The sequence below is a fragment of the Oreochromis niloticus genome, linkage group LG9 (assembly GCF_001858045.2).
Source record: "Oreochromis niloticus isolate F11D_XX linkage group LG9, O_niloticus_UMD_NMBU, whole genome shotgun sequence".
NCBI classification, from domain to species: Eukaryota; Metazoa; Chordata; class Actinopteri; order Cichliformes; family Cichlidae; genus Oreochromis; species Oreochromis niloticus.
Window position 1 is genome coordinate 28,604,379 of NC_031974.2, and position 16,306 is coordinate 28,620,684.

The window sequence follows — 16,306 nt, forward strand, 5'->3', positions numbered from 1 at the left end:
GACCAAATCCATCAAAAAATAGCTGGAAAATTCAGATTTTGGGGGGGAACTGAAATGTTTATTAACCCTTATAACAAAATCCACATTTTTTTTTTTTGCTATATCATGTTGTGTATGATATCTTTTTATTATATATTTATTATATATTTTTGTATCGCATTTGATACATTGGACATTTTTGGCAACTTTTTGTTAACAACAATGTTAATTTTAGACAAAAAAAGAGTTTGTCCATAACATTTTGATACTTATGTATCAAATATGATACAAAGGGCATTATAGGGTTAACAGTCCGTTAAAAATTTCCTTACAACCCCCAAGGTCTTCAAGGTCAACTTAATGACTTACAGGTCAACAATAGACAAAAAGCCTTATAACTTAGAAAACTATGTTTCTTACAAGCGTGCTGTTTATTGTTAGTATATAAAGAATTAAAATGTGACACATTTGTAGGGTCTGCCTTACAATATAAATGGCCTTGTTGTGATTTGGCGCTGTATAAATGAAATTGAAATAAGTGACACATTTGACTTCAAGGTCAATAGATAGATATGGTCTGAAGGTCAGATTGAAAATAAATGCTATATAGAGGAATTTATGAGTCTGATTTTTACTGCTATTGGCATAGGCATATAGGGAATGATATATGGGAATTCTAGATATAACGTTACTTTGGACCTCTGACCTCTTCTGCAAGGTCAAATAAGGTCAAACTTCAAAATGTGTTAAAGGTTTTTTAATAAAGTATTGCGAATAGAAGTGAATGAGCTGCCTTGCTAGTTAAAAACATACTGTAGTGTGATATTATATAATAAGGTGAGGTTATTCATGTCCTGTTATTTACAAATCAGTAGCTATTATCCACTACCTGCTCCTACGTAATGCTACATACAAAATATAATGCTATTCCCTTAAAAGCAAATACTGCTCAGAGCGAGCTGCCTCAATTCATCACAACTTTCAGAAAGTGAACTTCTGGTGTGGGTTTAAAAACTGTGGGTGGAGGCAGTGATGACAAAAACATTTATTTATTTATTTTCAGTGTTTTGACCCACACTGAAAAATGTAAAGTCATAGCTGAGTTCTGTTCAAAGCTATCGGAGCTATTTTTTTCTGCACTGAAACTGATATGTCCTTTTTTAACAGCATGTTTCACTCAGTTTCATTGCTGAAGATTGTTCACAATGATGAAAGTGAAACCTTTCTGACCTCTACTTTTATAAATCAAATCATTCAGGGAATGTAACCATGAAAAGCAAGATGCTCCGGCAGGCAGTTAAATGCCTACCACATCAAAGTCTGCAGAGCTGCACTTTGATGCCCGTTTCCCCTGAGCATGCGAGGCTCCTTTGTGATAGCCTCCACGCAAATATACTGTACACGAACAGAAACTGCTAGCATCTCAAAGCGTTACTCAAGAACAGCGGCAGTTCAGATTTGTCCAATCATTTATCCAGATATAAGGATTTTAGGTTATTTTAGGGTCCATTTAGTGGCTTTTCTGGGTCACAACACATGATCTTCATCAGCAAATAGAGTTTCACCACATGTGATGGATAAACAGAGCCGTGAGGACTTAAGACCCTGCTCTTCCATGTTGGCTTAATGGTTTAGCTTTAACATTCATTTTTAATTTGGAAAAAGCTGTTTATGAAACATTCTCACGTTAAGGCCTGTTAAGTAGCTGCTCTCAATTTTATAGCCTGATCTTCATTAGCAGATGTATTCTGCATGACTACATTTGAACTGTAATCCATTCACAGTATGACAGTAATCCACACTACAAAACACAAAATATTCTCTGCTAAAACTAAAGCCACTGTTATGCATTCTCTTTGTAAATGTTTTGCTTTTGGAACTTTAGAAAAATGCGTAAAATGATCATAATAGGGTTCGGGTAAGATAAGGGTACATGCATCAGTATTAGGTGTGGGGCTTGGTCTCCATGGGTTTAACCTCAGCTTTTCACTCAGTTCTGCCTGCTGCTAACAGCTGTAATGATCAGGTCCATCACTGAACCTAAGCTCCAACATAATGGAATAATGATCAAGATACAAAAAGCCTCGTCTATCAGTCAATCCAGTTAGCCAGCATACGCAATTAGAGCTGGTATGTTTTTTCTCCTGCCTGCCCTGCTTGTCTATAAGAGGGAATTTCCAGATGTTCATCATAAAGAACTGTTAAGCAATGTTTTTCCTAGAGCCCACCCCCTCCCAGCCTCACACACACACTCTTTCTCAATAAAAACAATTTGTGCTGTTAGGCTAGAGCACCAGTAAGCATGACCACACAGGAGGAGTACCACGCTGGTAACTTGGATCCCACACATCAACAGCAACTTTTAAAGCCCACATTTATTTGAATTCTTTTGATTTTATTATTAATTCTAATTCTGCTACCAGGGTTCATGTGTGTGCACATATTAGCTCTGCTTATGCAAACACTAGTTTCCTTAAATATTGTACTTTCATGTTGATTAGTGTTGTGTGGCGCACAGTTAACTCTATTACTATGTGATTACTTGAAGAGTAAGCCCTGTTTAACCACTCACTTGACTTCTTTGGAGCTAAACAGCCAGGGATTGAACCACCAGCCTTCCGATTAGTAGATGAGTAACCCAGAAAAGGTTTGCGGTTTAACATTTCACCCGAGACCTGGCAGTCGTGTTTGTGTGTCCGAGACTCGGCACACTAATGCCCTTGGTATCTCTCTGGCCCTACACAACCCCCATATATAGAACTTAAGATAACCCAGAACAATCTCACACCCAGCAAGGAGTTAACACATGTTACAGGAAGGCCATATCATGCTGTGAAAAAATAAGGAAAAGTGTAAAACCAGCATTGCATACCCGTGCTGAGATGTGTTTCTTTCAACCCGATCTCTGTGACATTGATTGATTGTTGCCGTTTAGGGCTTCTTAGTCATGCTACTGCATGACTTTGTAGGGATTAGTGCTGTGTAATGTTGTGCAAGTAGTGAAGCAAGGTTTAGTGGCAACATGGTTAAAGCAAATACCATAAGCAGTAGGAATCATAGCAACCATAAAGTTATGTGGCTTGGTTGTTAATGTGAAATGGATTGATGTGTGATATTCTCATGCTGGTGTTGCTCCCATCTCACAATAATATAGGTCTAGGATCAACATTGCACTGACCAAAGACCATTCAGTTAGCATTAGCCAAGAAGCTAGCTAATACTAATACATTAGTAGCGTAAATTTAGCTAACAGCAAACCGAAATTGACAATATTTTTTATTATATTGCATGAATTAATAAAGAAAACACTTAAAAGCTACCGCTGGTTGCAAAAGAGTTTGATATAAACAAAGGCATGTTTTTCTTTTTTCCCCACATTGCAAAACAACGTGATTGGTCGGTTTCACTTAAAGATACAGACATCTTTACACCAAAAAATGACTTTTGTGCTGCCTTATGTGCATGCTACAAAGTCCCTAAATGATATAGCGATAGCCACACCAACCTCCTTTTCACTGTGGTTCCTTGGACCAGAGGCCGGGAAATGGCAGACCACACTGCTTGATCCAGATGGATACGCCGCCCGGAGCTACACATCCAGGCAACCGCAAATGGACTGAGCTTGCTTATAATAAATTGGCGGAATTGGGTCGGTGCAGTGACTTTAAGAGAGACTCATTATCCAACTGGGCTTTTGTCAGGATGTGGTGTTTCACTACCATTCTCTCACTTTCTTTTTGTTGTATTTGCCCATTAGCAATCTTAATGTCTTCCACATGTCTGTTTGTGTACAGCTCGACTGTTCTCTTAAAACGGTTCCCTATGTGGTGGCCTGCAAGCATACTATCAAGAGAAGTGTGGGCGGTAAAGCAATATGTTAGTGCTGACCCATCATCACAACCTGCTTTGATATCTCAAAGGTTTGTGACCAGCTCTGAACCAAGAAATATTACACCTCGGCCGTCTTGCTCGACTCCCACCCAGCTGCTTTCCTCGTCCTAGTTTTTTTTTTTTTTTTTTGATAGCTGCAAATAATTTTCATAATTACAGCCCGCCGGCTCTCATGTTTTAACAGGTGGAGAATTTTTGTTTCCTCCTGCTTTGTCTGTGACACCACCAAGGAAGCAGGGGAGAGATAAAAATGTGCCGTATTGACATCGTTTTTCACATTATTGGATAAAAACAAACACGGACGTCTCTTTGATTTGATTTCAACAAATGTCATGTTTTATATGGCATTATATTCCAGGTCTAACATGAAATAATCTGATTCTCCTTCCCTGGATAATGGCATTAGGCTGACTGATTTTCTCTCCTGGCTATTTCTCATGCATTTCTCTTGGCATGGCGTCATCCACGTCAACCCTTCGGTTTGAGACTGAAGAGTGTAGCACCGCAGGATTCCTCCTCACTTCCTTTCAAATCACATTAATAACTTTCAGAGTGCGTGACTAATTATTTTCTCACTACCACATTCGACTCCAGTAAAATTATTTTTCTTTTCCACCTCTCAGTTCATCTGATATTGGTTTATGTACTCTACAGTTTCTGAGCCCGGGAAACATGTTGTTGCAACGAAACCTGAAACATATGAGTCCAATTCACTTCGCCCACGTGGAATACTATTATGTTTTTAAGACTTGGAGGGCTTGAGAAAAAGACTTGCTGTTGACGCTGAGTGAAATGTAATTGCGCTGTTATTGCAGCTGTCCAAGTGAGGAGAAAAGCAGTCATTTCAGGAACAGAAGACGTTTCCAAGAAGACGTTTTTGCCGACAGCTTTTCATTCCACCAGCACACCTTTACCCCATTGATTAATTCCAGAATTGTTCTTGTCAGTCAGATATTGCTATATTATCAGAAGCGTTTGGCTTCACGGAGATACGCTTACAGTGTGCCCCAAAGGGCACCTTAATGCCCCAGATTTAGCATGTTTAGACACTTGCATGTTACTGTAATGTACATATTTATAATACCCATATATCATTCTCTATATGTCTACATGCTGTCAATACAAATAAAGGCAGTAAGAAGAGCTTATTATAGTACTATTAACACTTTGACCTTCAGATACCTCGAACATGAAATAGAGGTCAAAGGTCATATGTGATATAATATTTTAAACCTTTATACAGTACTTAATATATGTTGATATTATGCACCACATGTTTGATAGTTTCAAGGTTTTGGTGATCTTTTGATCAATAAATCCTTCAGTTCACCTGGAAGACCTTGGTTGATGTAAGCCAAATTTTAATGGATTGTTAACATGATTTCACTCTACACCCTGACCAAGTTTGATCAGGATTCATTTGAGACTTTTTGAGGCAGAATGGCAAGCATGCACGCAAACGCTACCAAAAACATAACCCCCTTGATGGAGATAACAATGGGAAGATGCCACTTTTTGGCAAACGGAGTTAATGTTGTAATTTGGGGAAATTTAAGCTCAAGCCCACAATCTTTTCTTCAGCCTAACCACACAGCGAAAAGTCCGTAAAACGCAAGTGCAAACAAAATTAATCAGTGAATAGTTTTAATAATGAAAAATCCCAAACGGGAGCCTTACCGCAGTGTTCTGGCTGACAAATGTCACTACATCCACATCTGGCTGTCTGCATCCACAGACACCCTTTCAACCATTAAATGCAGATTTCACATTAAATGCACATTACTGTAGCTGGTGTGTCAAAAAGCACGGACACCAAAAGACACCTTGTACTGTATGTACCTCTGCAACACCACCATCTGATTGAATGGCAGTATTTGACATCCTGCGTTGACTGCAAATCAGAGGACAAAGTGCAATAAACTGTGAGTTTACCTACGTTCTGCCAGCTCCACGAATACAAATCCAAAGACCTTGAAGAAGCTGCTCAGGTTTAGAATTCAGATGGCGATCAAATTTGGGTAAATTGTGAGTTATTAAGTGGATAATTTATTCACACAAGCCATCCACCACTACCTGCCTTCCATATTAAAGCCTGAGCCTTATGAATGTTGACAAGTGGTCAAGCCACGCCTGCAACACCTCTTCAGCTTGCTTCTGTTTAATTGGCTTGTCTCGTTCTTTCATAAGCCAGCTCGTTAGCAGCATGCTGGTGCTGAGGGAGATGATATCTCCATGTCAACCTCACAGATGATCAGACGGCAAACACACATGCACACTGGTACAGGTTAGCAGTGTGTTGCCATATGTATATGAGCGGAATGAAGCCGTAGCTGGAAATGCTCGTCTATAATTTATCTCTTCAGCACACTACTGGTGGGCTAAACTGATCCCAACTGTGGCTATCAAGACCTACAGCTGACGCAAATAAGCTCCATTGCAAAATGTTTAATGCATACTAAAGAGAAAAGTCATATCAACCATGTGGCCAGTGCACTATGTTTGAAAAGTTAAGAGAACAGGATTCTTTGTTTTGTTTTTTTTAATCACAGCATTCTTTAAAAGCAGTTTTCTTTTCCTAATTTTTGGTTGATATGGACTATGGTTCATTTAGTACTTTATTATCCGTGTACCAGGCAACACAGATGCCTTAAACAAGCCATTTAAAAGGTACCTAGGGTTAAATGGACTAGCTAAACACGATTAGGGCTCTACTAACTTTTAAGACTACAATATAAAATAAATCACTAGCCAAGAATCGCTGAAGCTGCAAACAACCAGGATGTGCCACTTTCCCACGAATAACAACTCGTGTGAACAATTTAAGTTCAATTCATCTTTTATCAAAAAAATGATTTTCTTTCCTCATATATAGACTGGTTCTTATAAGGCGCTTTTCTACTCTATCTTGAGCACTCAAAGTGCTTTACACAACTTGTACACACAAGCACTTTTTTCCTACTGTTTCTGAGTGCTTCCTAGCTAACATCCACACACTATATGCATACTATAGTCCGATGGATGGATCGGAGAGCAACATGGGGTTAGTACAACATGCACTGAAAGGCATAAATGCTTGCCTTTGGTCCTCTCTTTGTTACCGTGTATTCACTGTGTCTGTCCTGACTGTATTTTGTGGGTTTAACAGGCCAGCAACGGGACGGAGACATCAAGTGGACGGCATTCTGTAACGGTTGAGACTCAGGTCCAGAAACAGCAGCAAGAGGACAGAGATGATTTCCCACAAGCACAGAGACAGTACAATTCCCTGCCACGGTGAGACATCCTTCCTTCCTCTTCTTTCTTTCTTCAAACTGTCCATGCATCCATGCGGCTGCGTCCACCCCTTTGACTTATCACGTCCTCCCTGCCCTTTCTCAACCCCTTCATTTGACTTTTTTTGATTTCCATCAATTTCTTTTCCTCACATTTTTGCCTTCCCCCACCTCCCCCCTCCCTCACTTATCTCTTTGGCTTCCCTCAAAGTCAATCACCACAAAGCCACTTTCAACTAATCTCCAGACATTTAAACGATTCTTAGCAAACTCTTTGAATGAAATCATTTAATGTGATCGCTTAGAATTATTTGACTGATATTCAACTTCATTAAGTCAACGCTGACCCCAAGAAAGCGGTGATTTTGTCCCGAGCCCCCCTCCCCAATAACAGCTCCAATATCACGTTATTTTTTTAAAGGTTTTTTTTTTTCCCCCTCTGCAATCTCGCACAGCTTGCCATTAGAAGCTACAAGCACTGCTCTTCATCTTCTCCATCTTCTTGTTTCGATTCTTTTTTACATATTTGTCAAAGAGATGCCAATAAAGCTTACCATATCTTACATCTTGAGCCTTTTTTGTGGGATGGGGTGGTTTAGTATCAATATTTGCCATTTCTGCCAGCACTCCGTTAAATGTCTTTACTGAAGTTTTTAATCTCATGGCAGTAGGTGCAAATTACAAAGTTAACCACTGCTGCTAGGGGAAAGAAAGTCGCATATGAAGCTTAATATCCTGGAAGAAAAGCTCCCCAAGGCAATAATTCTGTCATTTGACTGACTGACACATTATTGTTGAATATTTCCTCACTGAAAACAATCCATTGTGAGGGTTTTTTTGCATTGTGAAATGTATTATATGTTCAAAAATGCTAAGCGCAAAGTCAAGATTTATTTCACTTTTGCAGCTTGCCAATTTAAACAAAGATGGAGCTCTTAATATGTGTGTGTGTGTGTGTGTGTGTGTGTGTGTGTGTGTGTGTGTGTGTGTGTGTGTGTGTGGTCTTTTCATTTTCTTTGCCACAGTTCTCGTCTGTGCTGTAGCGCACAAGCACCAATCACTTCTTCATATCCATCCCCTTTTGTGTTATGTTGCCTCAAAACACATTGGGTCGATGAAAACGTGTTCGTGTCTGTGGATATGGATTTGCGGTCCACATGGACACATAATCAATTTGGTCTGTATAAGGCAGACTGATCTATGCATTGCCCTCATATGTGTTATCTGCTTGCATCTCATGTGGTGTGACAGTTGAGCTGGGACCTTCTCTCCCAGTGAGTTGCTTCTCTTGGGAAAGTTCATGTCTCCGGCCAAGCAGCCAGGCGAGGATGGTCTTTGATATGCATTCCTTTCATAATCTCATAGTGGCTTCGGGCTAAGAGCCACATGAGCTCAGGCTTGATGCTTGACCCTGGCTGAGGCTTTTCGGGGCTTGGTGTGTCGGCATGGCTTCTCATTAAAGAGCTAGTCTTACATCCCCAGATTAATAATCACAATGCCTTCTAATGTCAGCCACCTCTCTTATTGGAACCTCTTCATCTTTTCCTCTTCCAAAGCAGGAAGTCTGAGCAGTCAGCCATTCAGCAGAAAAGGGAACATTCCTTCACCAAAAAAACACCCCAAAAGCTTCCAGAGGAAACCATGGTAGCTGGTTATCTGATGACGGCCGGGCTTAGCTCGCTGTCTGGGATGTGAGGATTGGAAGAACACTAATGAAGGCTTGTTGTTGGAGCAGGATTAGCAGTGACAGGCAGCGGAGGTCGAGAGTGACTGGGAGAGGAACGAGTGTTTTAGTAGGAAGGAGAGACCACTGATTAGCCCGAAAAAGATGTACACACACACACACACAAGCACACACATGAATGCAGTGAATGTCGAGATAAGGTTCTTAACTGTGGGCTGAGTGAACTGCCAGTAGCTCTTTCATCTAGCCGTGCAACTATCGCATTCCCAGCCAAAAGAATATTGTTCCAAGTTAGAAAGAAAACATTATTCCAGGTTTGTAGACAATTTATTTATACAATATAGAAAACGATTGTTGCATTAGATGCTTTTGGGTGCATGTGTGCGTGCATGCGTGTGTGTGTGGAAGCTTTCTCCTACTTCTCATAAACTCTGATTCTTCCCAGCTGTTTTAAAGAAACACACAGCGGCCACAAATGTTCCTGCGAGCCAACTTCCTGGGTTTGTTTGTTATTTTCTGTCATTCTAAATTTACCCCACTCTTTGGCATGATGTATTTTCCCATCCCCTCCCACTGTACATGTAACTAATCTACTTTGTGACATATTCTGGCACAGGAGTAGAGGTGATAAGAGAAGTAGATCCCTTGACGCATCAATCACTATTACATTCCTGTGGAGCAACGCAATCTCTTTGCTCTCATCTCTCCGCCTCCGACTTCCCCCTAAAACTTTTAAAACCTAAAAGGTCATTCTGGAAACGCAGGTTGCTTCCTCGTGCAACAGGCGTTCCTGCGCTTCTAAACAAGCGACTCCCTCATGAGTGGTGCTGGCTGCTCTGTGAGCCAAGTCGGGGTGTAAGTGCGTGGCGGCTCGCCCAGACAGCGAGGCCCATGTATGGAGCATGTGGTGAGGCTCTCTGCAGTCTGTCCCTACATCTGCCCCTCTACCAATTACTCTCGTACTTGTGCACACAAGCAACCAAATGGCGGAACAAGAGGATGTGTTTGTGTTGCACACGTTAGTAACATAAATGCATGCACAATTTTCCACACATCGATAAAACTCACAAGCTCACAAGAGTGCACATACCCCACGTTACAGGGCCGTGTGCTTTAGCCCTTCCCCTCTCTTTACTCAAGGGCTTTCATTAGAAATGCTGAAATTGTGGGATTCTCATTACAGTTTCACTGTGATGATGATGATGATAAAAAGAAAAGTTTTCTAGCAATGGAAAGTTATCAAGAAAGAGGCTGTGTGTTTTTCAGCGTTTCCTTTAAATCTGTGTGCCCATGATGGCAGCCCTGGTATAGAAACAATCTGTATAGTGTTTATACTTGCAGTGAAATTCCCTTATTGAAATCCCCACTTCAACACTTATTTTTAAAATGTTTATTACGTATTTCTATGGTGGCTCTGAGAGATCAAATGCAGTGCAAGAAAACATCAGAAAATTGGAAAAATGCTGCAAAAGCACACAATAGAAGATGAATAAAACAGAATGGAAATAGAAACATAATAACATCATGAAAGTTGAATGAAACAGAATGGTATTTCAATAAAAGAAAGAAGAAATAGAAAAAAACATAACAGAAGGTCAAAAAACCCAGAAAGGAAATTGAATAAAATAGAACAGAAGTAGAAAAAAACCCAACTCTCACAAACACAACAGAAGTGTTTCTGGTGAGACATTAATGTGACAGAACAGCTGCACAAGTGACAAAAACATGTGAAGGATTGCACCGAGACATGCTTAAAAGGATTCATCAGTGCTATGAAGGAGAAAAATATCCCATGATTCATGTAATACGTTTACTGTTAGCCATGTACTGTTAGCTTGTCATTTCTGTTGCTGTTCTGTGACGTTAATATCTCACCAAAAACACGTTAGTTGTGTTTTCTGTGTGTGTGTGTTTTGGTTTGGTTTTTGGGGGAGTTTTTGCTGAAGTTTTCCTATTTCCTTTGTATTTTATTTGACTTCCTTTGTAGTTTTTTATTGCTGTCACTCCTTCAGTCAGGCATGCAGGGCACCCAAGCTGGTGAATGCAACAACCCAAGAAGGAAGTCACCTAGGACTTTCAAATTGATACCATAGGTGCATCGATTAAACCTTTCTGACAATTTTGAATCTTGGTGACCTTGACCTCGAGCTCAGAGGTAAACTTTTCTTTTCTAGCATTCTTCTATTTGCTGGTGTTTGAACACTCAGGGCCACCATACATATTCCACTGCCTATATATCTGACTATATATTTACCATACTTTTATTCAACAAGTGCTTTCTTACTAAATTTGGGACTTGGCTGGACATGCATCACCACTTCCATCAAAAACTTTAAATGGGTATATTTTTGAATGAAGTAAAATTCATCAGTTTCATCTAATTTAATGTGCAATTAAAATCATGGTTGTTGGGTTTTTTTCCAGTTTGTACAAATTGAGGAATTACTCCCACTTCCCTCAATTGTAAGACTTCTTAAAAAAACCAAAAACAGTTGTGTCTTCTGCCTGTTCTTCACAGCCTCCCTGGAATGCAGGTGTTCTGGCCTAAAAGCATACCGGGCCCCTGCCTCCTCTGCAGTATTGTGCCGTGTACTCAAAAGCCTTTTAAGCACACAACGGGTCAGTGAGGTGTGAATGGGATCTCTCTTAGCACCCCTGATGCAAAAGACACTGTCACAGATATTCCATCCCATGTCTGCTCTAATGGATTCTAATAATGGAGGAGAAGATTTAACACTTTAGCCAAAGACCCTGCAGATTTCAATGACAGCTGTCCAGGTGAAAGTGGAGCACGTGTGATGGGAAGCATGCATGGATGATAGCTCTTTTGTTTAAATTTTGTGTTTCTAACAAAAGATACCGTCCATAAATCTTTGGCCGGCCTGTCAGTGCATGGGCTGACAGGCAAGTCGAAGATGAGTAGAAGCCAGATAACTCTCTGAGGCCTACCATTATTCTGTCTGGTCTGTAAGTGCACCCATCTGCATCCCCAATACCAAGTTAAATGGATGAAAGCCGGCATTTTCTCAGCGAGGTTTTAACATTTATGTTTGTTTACAATGTGGAACTAATGGTCCTGCACGCGTTTCAGGCTTCCGATATTTATTTCCTGCCTCTTTCATGTCTCGTTTCTTTTTTCTTTTATGTTACTGGATTCAGTCTAATCACGCAGGAGCCTAAAACAGACCCCTCTGCACCATTCATGTTGCTTTCAGTATTTTAAGTGAATGCCACGTCCTGCTTTTAACTCTCACACAAATGTGAAAATGATCCCGTTCTCCGCTGAAGTGCAGTTCCTTTTGAATTCCCCTTGAATACTGCTGACCCAGGGGGCTTTTTTAAAAAACAGAATCAAATAAAATCCACCTCTGTTCGCTTTAGATTTAATTGCTGCTTAAGGTGACTGAGAAAACAGTGCAATTGACCCTCCTACCTGTTTCTGTGTTTTTAGGCAACCTCGCAAGAACAACAGCGCAGCATCCCAGGACTCGTGGGACAAGATGTACATGCCAGCAGAGGGATTTCAGCCATCCAAGGAAAATCCTCGCTACTCCGGGGGCCAGGGGTCACGTAACGGCTACCTGGGAACACCCAGTATTAATGCTCGCGTCTTCCTCGAGACCCAGGAGTTGCTGAGGCAGGAGGAAAGGCGTCGAGAGCAGGAGGCCAGCAAAGCCAGGCCGCCTCCTGCACAGGAAACCCCCAGCGGGGTCACCTTTGACCAGAACAGAGACAGCACTCAAGCCACTGGCTCTGCCATAGCTCGGGCCCTCTCAAAACCCAAGGGGCCCTACAGACAGGACGTGCCCCCATCACCGTCCCAAATCGCCAAGCTCAGCAGGCATCAGAGTTCAGTGAAGGGAAGGCTGTTTTATTCCTGAGAGGGTGAAAAGGAAGAATATGGATGTCTTTAAGGAGACGAGGACTGATCCTAACAAGCATTTACAGGGAAAAAAAAAAAAAAAACAAGATTTGTGGGGGTTTTTTTAAATAAAAATATGAGATATAAAGATTTTTATAGGACTGCTGTTAAAAATGTTTATATTTAAAGAAAGATTTTTTTTAATTAAGAACCGTGGTCCTTTTTAAGCTGTTTTATAGTCCAGCATTGTGATCATTCATACCTTGTATGTTTATCCTTTAAGTGCCTTTAAAGTCATTTGATTGTTTGGCGTTTTTGACTCATGATCTGCCGTTTTGACCCATCTAACACACCCGGAAAAAACTGCCATCACAACAGGGGACTGGTTGAGGGGATCTCAGCAGGGCTGTACCGAAACAGTCGGAACCTAATGGGCAAGACTCAGTCCAGACATGCTTTTTGTATCACGCATCTGCTACCAGGGACCTCAGTCGATACCATGCTTGTGTGAATGAGGCTTATTTTTGATGTTCATGGCAACTTTAACTGTGTGTGTGTGTGTGTGTGTGTGTCTGTGTGTGTGTGTGTGTGTGTGTGTGTGTTTGAGAGGGTGACAGAGTGCTGGCAGGAGCTGACATGTAGTGGGAGAGTGTGGAGGTTAAAAAGCTTGTGTGAACTGTGGAGTCAGAGCTTGAGTTTTGGGCATGAGCACCCATCCCCCTCACTTCAGGGAAATGTCCCTTTTGGTTTCAGATACAGGACTTACTCAAAGTCTGTATCCTCTTTCCAACCCCCTCTTGTATTCAGTATGATAATCCTAAATTTTCTCTTCCCCTCTGCTGGCTGCTTTATCAGTCCTCCCCCTCTCTCACATTGTCGCCATCAATATATGGCACTCTCAGTGGAGGAAAACGGCTTTAGATCTTCTTTATTTCTGCTACTCTCCACCCACTCAGGGAATCCAGCAGTACAAATGGGGTCAGGTCTGGGTTATTAATTAATGTACGTCATTAAAAATAAATGCACGCCTTCGTTTGTGTTTGTTCTCACGTACGGTGAGGAGATAAAAAATGGGAATCTTGCCGGTGTACCGCTTGGCCCCCGGCCTCGCCTGGACTGATTTGGCCGTAACCGGAGCCTGCTGGCCTCTAGGTGTCTGAGCTCTTCCTCGCTGAATATTTCATCAGGGTAGTTACATGGGAAACTGCATCAGCTCTGCCGTGGGTGGCCTTGGTGTAGTGCTGCTTATCCATGGGGCAGATACAATGGAGCTGATTTTGTTTACTTTCATGATTATTTCCATTGATGGGAAACCACCTCAGGAGCTTTTCGTTGTTCGGTCAATAAGTAGTGGCACTTTTTTAAAAACGTGAATGCGTGCATGTGTGTGGATTACTCTGTGTTTTTGTGTTCTTGTATTTCCAGCTCTTTAAAAACAAGAATTCACTCTTCTGGAGTAGAGGACCTGATTTGTTATGTGAGGCCGATTTTTTTTTTCTTAAGGAGAAAAGTGCAGATTACATTTGAGTTACAGTTTAGATTTACATCAGGTTAGGAAAAATGACTTGGATATATGTTTATATGCACTAAAAAAAACAGGTTATGCATTCAACTTGAAACTGAGGTGTAAATGTGATCAGGCTGGTGATCAGACTTCTCCTTTGCTACATTACACAACAGTCTTTTGTAACTGTTGTGGTATAACAATATGCTGTTTCATGGTGAATGTGCTCAACAAGCAGATCTCCAGTATTGTCATACGACACATGTAGACCTTTGGTGGTTTCTTTGTGTCAACTTCAGTCACGCTTGGATGGATTTATTTTGAACACCAAGGATGTATCTAACAAGCGAACTCCCTTATTCTCAACTCTGAGGTCAGGCACATGTAATAAGAAACCCAGCGAGACATCTGCATGACCAAGAAGTCTGTTAAAAGCTAGCTTGACAAATCAGCCTACCACAGAAAGCAGACCGAAGCTTTGTTGCTTAGGTGCTTAAAAAAAAATGCATTCGATATTATACACTGACTGGAGTTCTCACAGAATGAATTGCACTTTTCTCTTTTGTCCCCTTTGTGATCATTCAAATGAATTTGCTCCACTAAACCCCTGTTATTTCCTGAGCCCTGGGTTAAGCGCCGAGTCCGGGATTATTCTTCTTTGGGAACACACACACGGACAGCTGCGGCCATCAGCGAGGCCTTGTTCTTCCTATGACGCTGCTTTCTGGTCCATACAGAGTTTTCTCGGAGGACACTGCAGTGCGCTGGCAGCACGTACAGCAGATCTCTCCACAAGCATACCCTGGCGTACTTGAGTATGCTGAAAATATAACGGCATTAGACTAGAATTAGGATTAAGATAAAACTGCAGGCTACAGTTTCACAGTCGCTGGTGAGATTATAGATTACGGTCCTCACAAGCAGAAAAAAAAAAAAGAGTATCCTCACACATGCAAGGATATGGAAAGGAGAGCATGAGTAAGCTTGTTTCCCTACCAAGTTTTGCAGCGTGCTTGTACGTAGGTGGCCATGTGGTTAAGTGTCTGTGAATGCTGCCAGTAAATAGATGCTCCAATATGTCTCTGAATATGTCTTGGCAGCCATATGAACCACTCTGCTGCCGAGTGGGAGAAGTGCAGAGGAGTAGGAGGGAAAGAAGATGGGAGGCCTGACCTTGCAGATGATTCAGTCAATGGAGTAATCACAACTATTCCTCTGAGTCCGCACTACAAACGAGAGGTTACTGACGAGGCAGCGCTCACTTTTGCTGTCTCTTCTTCTTATTCTCCACATTTATCTCCTCCGTCTGTCTGTCAGTTGGCATCTTTTTTTTTGCCTGGGCGGAATTGTTGGATCTGGTTGTGTAGATGAAAGTGGTGGTTGCTGTTGTTGTTGTTGGTGGTGTGTGTGTGTTTGGATGGGCGTGCATGTGTTTATGTAAAGGAACTTTGACACAGCAGCTGTTTTAACCAACGTGTCCATGTTTCATGTCTCATGAACTGTAGAGACGCCTGGATATCTAAGGATTTTTTTCCCCCTCTCTCCTATGCAAATTAGATGATATCCCATAATGCACATTTATTATTTGTGTTGTGTAATTAATGTTTGTTCTCCATCTCTGTGACATATGGATATTTTTTTCCCATAAAGCTATTATTTCGGGAGATTTTTTTTAAAGTCCTGGGATAAATGAGAAAGATATTGCTACATTTTCATTGTGTTTTTACAGCCTTCCTTTATTGTGTTTTATTATCCACAACATGGTACTATGGTAGTGAAAAAAACTGAAAAAAAAATTATTAATATGTAAGCACTGTGCAATTTTCCTTTTTACGACAGTGTGTCATTAAGAAATGTTTCTGCTGTTCTCTGTACATACAATATGAACCATTTTTTCAGCGAATAAATTGAGGGTAGTTTCAGTCCTTGTAACAATAATTTCCCTTGATTGCTTTGCTTTAACATTCACAAATTGTTCCTCTCCTTGATAACACCAGCCAAGGGAAGTAATGAATAACTTATTCTTGCTGCTGCCATACCGGATATGTATTCACGATTCAAGAATTCAAAATGAAACATTGTTGAACTTATGATAATTATCCCTTATGAAAGTA

The 16,306-nt window shown here is 41.0% G+C and overlaps 1 protein-coding gene across 1 annotated transcript in view; it reads left to right on the plus strand.

Moving 5' to 3' along the window:
* LOC100702913 (partitioning defective 3 homolog) overlaps window positions 1–16,130 on the plus strand; it is a 346,275-nt gene extending 330,145 nt beyond the window's left edge. The window contains exons 23-24 of the mRNA XM_005471661.4: window positions 7,016–7,143; window positions 12,278–16,130. Of these exons, the coding sequence (XP_005471718.1) occupies window positions 7,016–7,143; window positions 12,278–12,707 (558 nt within the window). The 3' untranslated portion in view covers window positions 12,708–16,130. The remainder of the gene's footprint in view (window positions 1–7,015; window positions 7,144–12,277) is intronic.
* Window positions 16,131–16,306: the final 176 nt, after the last annotated feature.